Source organism: Cinclus cinclus, chromosome 27 (assembly GCF_963662255.1).
Source record: "Cinclus cinclus chromosome 27, bCinCin1.1, whole genome shotgun sequence".
In the NCBI taxonomy this organism is placed as follows: Eukaryota; Metazoa; Chordata; class Aves; order Passeriformes; family Cinclidae; genus Cinclus; species Cinclus cinclus.
In genome coordinates this window covers 1992969-2002254 of record NC_085072.1, presented here as the reverse complement: position 1 = coordinate 2002254, position 9286 = coordinate 1992969, and the positions used below count along the sequence as shown (strand labels likewise).

Here is a 9286-nt window from a genome sequence, read left to right as displayed (position 1 = left end):
AGATGGAAATGGATTTTTCTTCAACACGCACTGGCTGCAAACAAAGATCCCAGTCTGGTGTGACACTGCCTGGGTAGACACCAGGAATTATTTTGCTGCCATTGCCAAGCTCCTGCAGCCAACACTTGTATTTCCATTAGGCCTCCTCTCCCTGCCCTCCCCACTGCAGCCTGCAAACGTATCAATATTTACTACAGAGAGAAATATTTACAGCATTCCTTCCCCTCCTGGCACTCTACAAAGGGACACACATAAGCTTTGGTGTCTTTGAAAGAAATAACACTCACAAACATTTGCCTGTCACTGGCCACAGGAGCTTGTGCCCTGGGGGCCAGCAAGGAACTGAAGAGAACAACGAGACGCTGACACAGAGACATGACAGCAGAGCTGGCTGGCCCGGGGGTGCTGGTTAAGGTTTGCTCTTGCCTGGAGTGGAGATTTCTCTCCTTTTCCCAGTGGAAATGCAAGTCCTGGCTCTGGATGGGAAAATGCTGGCGGAGACACCCAAAGGGAGCCTGTGCCGAAGGACTCTGCACGTCCAGCAGAAAAACTGCAAAAATCTGCTCTCCCAACATCCAGGCTTTTCAAGTATTGTAAACATCAGGGTTTAGGGGGTTTTGCTGCAAGAAATCAGAGGCGGCTGCTGGAGACCCCCAAAACCAACCCTGGAGATGTCGGCCCAGCTCTGCCTTGGCTCATGTGGCACCTGCAGGAACCAACAGTGGCCACTGAATGGATCATTGCTGGGTCACCACGGCCATGCTGGACACTGCTGGGTCACCATGACCATGCTGGACACTGCTGGACACTGCTGGGTCACCATGACTGTGCTGGACACTGCTGGGTCACCACGACCATGCTGGACACTGCTGGACACTGCTGGGTCACCATGACCATGATGGACACTGCTGGACACTGCTGGGTCACTGGCAGCCAGCAAGGTGGGATGGGGGTGGAAAAGGGAAAAGCAATGAAATTCGGATCTTTCCTCACTCGACAGTAAATGGGATTTAAAAAAAAAAGAATTATATATATTGACAGTATATAAATACATGGGTAAAGCTGGATTTCAAGACAGGTCGGATGATCTGATGGTTTTGCAATTCAGGTAAAGTTCCTTCTAGTGCCTCTAAGTTACTCAGCCACTGGACTATTTTCGGGCAGAACTGCTATTTCGCTTGTGTGAAAAGGCGTGGTGCAGACTTGTGCTCGTATTTGTTGTAAGAATCCAAAATGAAGACATTTCTGTTTTCCAGACGTTCCAATGGATGTGAGAGTCCATTTGCAGAATGGGACAGGATTCTGAGCTGATCCTTCTTGCCAGGATTATCTCTATGGCCTCTGTGGTTTTTGCTTTATTTTTTTTTCATTTTTCTTCCTTTTTTTTTTTAAAAAAAACCCCTTTAAATAAAGTTTTATTTTCTAATATACATTAAACAATTTTCATGCAAAGCAGCAGTCGTGGAGACATCCAGACTTTCCAGGTTCCTTCTTGAAAAAATGATCCACCTTGCTTGGACTTTTAGATGTTTCATCTTCTTCCCTTCCTGCCCTTTCAAACTGTATCCTGTATGATTTTTGAACACAGACAGTCCTTGGGCCAGGCTCTGCTCTCTCCAGAAGAGCCTTGGGGGGTGTGTCCAGTGCCTTCCTTGCTTATTCTCCCTCCAGATTCCCGAGAGTCCGTGCGATCCTCTGCCCTTTGCTGTCTGTGACCTTTCTTCAGCTCTCGAAGGACATGGCCCCAATGAGTTGCTCTACTTTGTAAGCCAAGCGCTGCCTCCGAGCCTGCTCATCCTGCTCCAGAGCCCCGATGAGCTGGGGGACAAAACAGAAAAAAGGGGAAAAAAAAGAATCAGAGAGAGAGAAATCAGTGAGAGAGAGGGGGTGGGAGAGGTGGGTGGGCAGCGAGATGTGAGCAACTCCAAGTGGGGAGGTGTGAAATCCCAATAAATAGCAAAGCAACTTGGCTGTCGTTGGTTTGTTGGACCCCTTGATTCCCACTCAACAAAACTCACTCTGGTGCCTTGGACTATGCATTTCTTGTCTCATTTAGCACGAAAGTGATGAGATTTTTCAACCCTAATGGGAAAATAGCCGTGGTGTTGTATCACAAATGGCTACATGCAGTTCAATGACAAAACCCTTCCGTTTCACGGACATAATTACAGAATCAGTTCTTCTTGCAGCGAAATGAAAGGGTGGAACAGATGGCGAGAACTTGGTTTCAAGTGATGCATTCATTAAAGGAGCTCAGGCTGCCAGGAAGCCTTTGCAAACACGAGCCTGTGCCACTACAACGGGGATTTGGACCATGCTGCTCCCAAAGGACACCGAGGTTTCTGGGAGCTTTGATGGGTCATGACTATTTTCCACTGCACTGGGTGCATGCCAGAACTGAGGTATCCAGGTGTTCTCACAATATTTTAACTCTCAGTCCTCCTGGGGAGGATGCTACAAGTGCAGCCAAACCCAAACTCTTCTGTGCATGAAGAGAACAGGGGGGCAGGAGTGGCACCAGCTACGGCCGGGCTGCATCCAGGGAAGGGAGGGCAAGGAGCTCTGGGAGGGATCCTGACACAACCAAGCACTACTTCTGCTCTCCCACACACGTGCCACAGGGCCCTATTGCCTCAGGGGCACCACCATGGCCTGGGGGACACCATGGCCTAGGGGACACCATCATGGTCCAGAGCACACTATTTCCCAGGGGACACCATTGTCCAGGGGACACTGCTGCCCACACCCACCTCCTCGCTGTACTTGCTGACGTAGGAGTAGATCTCGTTGAGGGCACTGAGCATGTTGAACTCCACGGCGTGCAGGCGCGACTGCTCGGCGAGGTAGGCGTTCATGTCCTGGTCACTGATGGCCGGGAGCTTGGCGATGTCCGCGTAATACCTGCAGGAACGAGGGGTCGGGGGAAAAATGCAAAACAGGAACGCTCCGAATGTCCCTGTTCTCCTTGGGATTTAAGCTAAGCTCTGCAGGGATAAGAACATCATTTTGCTTTGTGTTTACATCCAGCAAAACAGGAGTCTGGGCTGTAATGAGCTGAAAACAAGAGCAGCGATGCTTGGCGGGGCTGAGAACCACCCCGCAGCATCACTGCTGGTCCTTGTGCTTCCCTTCCACTCAGGGGCTTCTGTTCTGAGATCCGTGGGGTTTCAGGCAGGACCAGAGCACCCTGCACCCACACTCCCACGTGCTGCTCTCACCTCTCCACCCAGCTCTTGTAGCTGGGGATGTCCTTGGCGTACAGCAGCTTGTTGGAGGGGGAGTCCTTGCCCAGGCGGTGCTCCGAGGTGGAGCAGGAATCCATGAAGGTCTGAGCCACCACGGAGAGGCAGGCGTCCGTGATGCTGCCCTTGTGGATGTCGAACACAAACTGAGGGTTTTTGATCACGTTCACCCAGAAGCGGAGGGGGAGGCTGGGAGGGAAAGCGAGAAACAAAATGGAATGAGGAGACAAAGGCAGCACTTGCTGCAGAGGGTGCTCCAAGGCAGAACATGAATGGTGGGAAGAATAAGAGAATTTACACAGGAGCTGGGACAAGGCCAGCAAGCACCAGTTAGCCCAGTGCTGCCCAGATGGCTGCGGTGGATCCTGCCATGCCAGGGAGCCGCTCCAGGCTCAGATCCCACATGGAGCAGTGGAGGAGATGAGGGGCAGGGCAGAGCTGGGCACTCTGGGGGTGCTGGGGGAGCATCTGCAGGAGGAGCCCATTAGAGGGGTCGATGAGAGCAGGGCTGCAGTGTGGGTGCCCCAGCACTAATCACTGCCCGGCCACGCTCCGACACCTGCGAGCAGGAACCACAGGCTTTGTCCCCAAATCCCGGGGCCTTTGCAATCAAAGGGGAATTATTATTCCTTTTTTTCCTCGGCTGTATAGCAGGATCAAAAAAGCAGCTGCTGCTTTCTATTACCTTTCAAGTCGCAGCTCTCTCTGTCTCTCCAGCTCGCTGAAGGCTGCAGCCTTAACTCTTGCAGTGCCACAGCAGAGCAGCTCAGCCCCAGCCACCCCAGCTCCCTCTTCCAAACTTCCTTTTGCTTTGACCTGCTCCAGGGGAAGCCTTCTCCCATGTCCCCACCAAAATTCCCTTTCTGGAAATGCTGCAGCTCAGCTGAGGTGGGGAGAAGGAAGGTCCAGGCCTGGTGGGGCCTGATGGTTCTGGCAGACCAAACTCTGGTGGTCATTGCTTTATTTTTTCTCATAATTTCTTGTGATTCTACAGTTTTTATCCCAATAACTACTTCTTCTGAGGCTTTAAATTAATTGTTTCGAGCTTCCCACTGCCTTAGCAGGGAACCAGCTTTTGCAGCCATGATGATTAGAGGCCTTTTAAACCACGAGGGACTCAGGGGAAAATACAACATCTTTAGGGAACAACCATTCGTTGTGCTTTTTTTATTTTTTTTTTTTCCTTTCTTGCAGAGGTAAATTTCCAACCCACAGAGGTTTTAATCCTCAAATAGCAGCAGAGGCAGAGATGTGAGAGCTCCCACTGTTCGGAGAGGCTGGACCTGGCTGCAGCCCATGCCTGAGGCATGCACAGCTGTCTCCCTCTCCCTGTGCCACCTCCTGCCGATGTCCAAAATCGGCTCGATGCTCCCCAAAATGATGGGAAAGGTGCAGCCACTGGCTGAGCTCTCCCCTCCCAGCCAGTGCTGGCATCTGTGGCACAGCAGGGCTGTGCAGGCAGCACGGGGCAGGCACCGGAGCCTTGCTTCCCACTCTTTCCAAAGTCCAGATGTGCAGATCTACAGCCTGAGGGCAGTGCCCAGCTCCCACCCTGGGCACAGCAGTCAGAGGCAGCCAGGTTATTCCCCTTCCCTTCCAAATCAGGATATTCCAGGATTTTAGGATCCTATGAACACTACACTGGCAGCCCAGGCCAGGCTCTCACCCCGTGGGCAGCACAGCTTTGTGTCCCTCTCCCGTTTAGGGGCTTGCCTGTTCCCAGCCCTTCCCAAAACAATTCCCCACAAATCTGGGGCCATTTTTTTTTCCCCCCCCAAGAATCACAGAACACCGGGGTGTTCCCCGTTACCAGTTGCTCTTCCAGGTGTGCCGGACATCGGTGTCGTGGATGCCGTGCTTGTCCGCCTGCTCGTCCAGGAAGTCAAACATGTACTTGATGGCGAGGGGCAGGGCGCTGCCACGGTGCACCGTGCTGAACAGCGTCTCAAACAGGTCATCCACAAACTTCTGCAGCGTGCCCTGATGGCAGGATGGCAAATTAAACAGCTTCTAACTTTTTTTTTTTTTTTAAATTTTATTCAGGAGTTTGTTCGCCTCTGCGCAGGGTGGGGGGAATTGAAGTTTTCTCTCGGACAGGATCTGCTTCACTGAGGGTTTGAGGATTTCTGGGTGAGGAGTTATGGGCTTCTATCAATGTAAAGGAGATTCCCAGAGCCAGGAGATGCAGGGGGGATAAATGAACATTAACAAACATCACCTCCTGGTGTGATCAGAGACACCTGGTCTGGGAAATGATTGATAAAAGAACCAGAGCATGAGGGCCAAATTAGCTTGGGAAGGATCAATAACCAACAGGAGATCGAATACTAAGAGCTGTGTAATTTAGAATCAGTGAATGTAAATTTCGTTGGAGTTTTTATGTACAGAATCTGGTAAAAACCCAGGTGTGATGGAATGATTTTCACTGCACAGCCCAGGCACATGTGGATGAAATAATTTCTGTGGCACATCCTGGCCAGATTAAAGTAATACCTAATTCTGTAATATTGAAAAGATGTTGTTGGAGAGTTTCTGTTTTTCCTGCAGGTTTGGTGACAGGAGCAGCAATCCAGGGAGTGAGGGGAGGGACTTTGGCCAAGCAGCAGGGGCAGGAAGGAACACCAGATGTTACCAGCCCCAAAAAGTGCCACCACAGATCCCATGGGAATTACCAAGGTTGGGGGCTTTTTAAACACTGCTGGAGGATCCCAGGGGAAAGCTCCAGCCAGCAGCTACTCACTCATTTACTCTTTATTTCTAACCTGAAACAATTTTATTTTTTGCTTTCCAAAGCACAGATGTGTTATCCACGCTGATGAGCACATGGGGATAGGCAAGAAAACCGTGTCTGGTCGAGGAAATGGGTAAATATTTCCAGGCACTGCTGCTTTCACCAATTTGTGTCTTAACACTCTGCAAATAAAAACGGAGAATCGCAGCAATTGCCTTGAGCCTGAGGAAATCTGGGCTGTGCTTCTGCTGCTGCTCCAGGACTCTCCCAATCCCAGGAAAACACAGGCAGCCTTGGGGCTGAGCATCGCTGCTGCTCAGCACCCCTGGACGAGCCTCACCGAGCATTCCGCAGGTGAATTCAGCTCAGTTACCTTTGTAGCCAGGAGCCGGGTCAGGTAGATCTCAGACACCATCTTGCTGCCCCGGTCTCCTTCCTTCTGGTCACCGTGGTCGTGGTTCTTGACCAGGTGCCAGACCTTGACGCCGCTCTCCAGGTCAGGGGTGATCATGGGCGCGCGCGAGCGGAGGCTGTCGGGGCTCCCGGTGTAGCGGAACGTGGAGTCTGGGCCGGGAAGGAGAGCCTGGTCATGGTCACCTCAAAACCCTTCTGCTGCTCCCTCAGTGCCCTCACCGTGTCTGACAATGCCCGAATTGTTGGCACTATGAATTTTTTTTTGGTTGTTTTTTTTTTTTTGGGGGGGGGGGGGGGGGGGGGAATGAAATGGAAAATCGCCGCTTTTTCGTTTTGCGCGTGTTCTTGTTCTGCACCATCAAAATTTGGTGTTTGTCGAAAATCCGTGTTGGTGTCCGTTCCACAAAAAAAACTCAGAATTGAGCTTTTTTTTCCCCCCCCTCCCCTATATGGCCTTTCCTGCCCCATCCACATCCTTCCCCGATGGGAACTCCTCCTACAGATCCACACAAAAATCCTCCCTGAGTTACAGCTCACACACATTGACCCCGGGCACAGACTCCTGCAGAAGCAGAGCCCTGATTTCAGGATTTTGTAAATAATGAGGAGCTCTCCAGCACAGCCAGCACAAAGGGCAGGAGAAACTGCTTGAGGCTTTCAGGAGAGCAGTGAGGACTCAAGCTGAGCATCAACAGCAGAGCCTGAGGCCAGTCCTGCACCCTGTGCCATCCCTGGGCTGAGCAGGTCCAGCCTCCTGCTGTCCCTGCAGGGAAAAGGGAGCTCCAAGGGCAGCAGACAACTTTCAGAAAACATGGGGGGATGTGGCACTAATAAATATAAATATAAATATAAATATAAATATAAATATAAATATAAATATAAATATATAGAAATATATTTCACTTCCCCAAAGAATGTCCCTCCCTGCATCCCCAGCATCTCCAGGATGAGACCTGAGGATGAGGAGCCCAAATGTGCCTTGCTGGATTTTTTCCCCCGCGCTACATTCCTTTGTTCTCTGGGAATCTCATGCATTTTCTCAAGTTTAGCTTTCAATTCACTGCTCAGCCTCCTCGTCAGGAGTGTGGGGATCGATCGTAAATCAGCTGAGGGAAATACTCAAGTCATTACCAAAGTAGCTGGATTTTCATCCCTGATTAAGGCTTAGATAAATGAGTGCTCCAACTGATATAATTAAGGAGACAGACAGGGGGACAGCTCAGGAAGCATGCAGTAATTCTATTTTTAAACATATCTCTGTACTGATATATAACAGGGGAAGTAAATAAGTATCTAATTTAAATTCTGCCAGCACAATTAGAAATATTAATCTTAACATGAGCAATGATCCCTCATATTGGTGCTTTGCAAAAGCTTTTCCAGCTGACAGAGATCAATGAGCACTAAGGGCTCAGGCCATGAGACCCAGCCTTGGTTTTTCCATCACCTGGGCTATGGGATGTGTTGGACACCTGTGGGCCTTCACCTGGCATGCAGAAATGCCTTTTCTCCTGGATTTTACCTCAAAACTCCCGTGGTTTTGGCTCCTCAGAACACTTGCTGGAGCTAAAAACCAACATTATTTTGGGAGCTATAAACAGGAGGAGGAGGTGGCTTTGTCGGGAGACTTTTTGCTGGTAAAACACTCTGTGAAATGAACGATAATGAAAGATCAGCACTCGAGAGATTTTGCCACTGCTGCCTTTTATGGAAGTCTATTATTACAATTATTGTGGATTTAGTGTTCCAAACGTGCACCTGGCACCTCGCAGGCTCATTTTCTCAGGCTGCAGCATCTTCAGGGACCCTCTGGAATGTGCTGAGCCCTTCTATTATGCAAATGGGGAATTCCCAGGTGTGCACATCCCTGCACTCTGTGCTAAGATTGCCCTTCCCCATTTGTGACCCGTTAGCTCAGAGCTCAGGGTCTGCACTTGGGGAGGAAATAGGGGAGAGATCAGGATTATCTGCACTGCAGACCCGCTCAGGGGCGGAGATCCTCTCCTGCATCACCTGTCCCCTCTGAGCCCTCGGAACTTTCCCAATTCCCACATTCCAAAGGCTGCTCCCGTGCTTGGCATTTCCTTTCCCCTCCTCTCACCTTTCCTGGTCCTTTTGCTCCTCTCACAGCTGGAAAAGCCTTTGCAATCCAAAGCAGCAGCCAGGGGCGTTTTTCTGTTTGCATTTATGTTCGTTTTGGGTGGTTCTTTGGGGAAAGCTGCTGCTTTTTCCTCACCTAAATCCCAGTGTGTGTCCATGAGCCATCCCTTCCCATCCCAGCTCTTACCATATCTGCTGATGGATGTCCTGGAGATGCTGGCAGAGGCGGGGATGTTGTAGGAGGAGGTTTGCTTGGGAACCAGAGCCACCACGGAGCGGTCTGACACCTGGGAAGGCAAAGCAGGAGGAGCTCAGGGGGATTCCCTGTCCACTCTGGGATCCCTGGCTGCTGATCCAGCAAATCCTGGGAAGGGGAGTCCAGGACAGTCCCAGCCTGGCTGAGCCCTGTGCTGGGTCAGGCTACAGCAAGAGCCTGCAGGAAATGAGGGATAAATCAAAAAACGTGGTGAAGATGCTTTTGGTCGTTCTGATTTAAGATTATGCCTTACCCAATAAAAATGAGAATCTCAAGAATTGTTGTGATCCAATTAAAGTAACAATGCAGAGGGAATAAAAGGGCTGTAATAACGTTATGGGCCATAAAACATTCCTATTAAACCATTTTTTATTTTAGCAATTTTTACGAACTTTAAAAGTTTGATTTACAGCAGAGCAAGTCATAAAGCCATCTTTCAGGGTATTTAATTGTTATCCCTTTACTGCTCCAGAGAAGGAATTAAACACTGGGAAGTCAAACTATAAATGAACATTAGCGCTAACAAGGTTTTGTTACAGCAGA

The 9286-nt window shown here is 50.1% G+C and overlaps 1 protein-coding gene across 1 annotated transcript in view; it reads right to left on the bottom strand.

Annotated features, from left to right (window-relative positions):
- Positions 1–1057: 1057 nt before the first annotated feature.
- Positions 1058–9286, bottom strand: part of PLXNA2 (plexin A2) — a 127647-nt gene continuing 119418 nt past the window's right edge. The window contains exons 26-31 of the mRNA XM_062509370.1: positions 8675–8774; positions 6347–6537; positions 5053–5222; positions 3219–3431; positions 2751–2901; positions 1058–1818 (exon numbers count right to left, since the gene is read on the bottom strand). Coding sequence (XP_062365354.1) covers positions 1723–1818; positions 2751–2901; positions 3219–3431; positions 5053–5222; positions 6347–6537; positions 8675–8774 — 921 coding nt within the window. The 3' untranslated portion in view covers positions 1058–1722. The remainder of the gene's footprint in view (positions 1819–2750; positions 2902–3218; positions 3432–5052; positions 5223–6346; positions 6538–8674; positions 8775–9286) is intronic.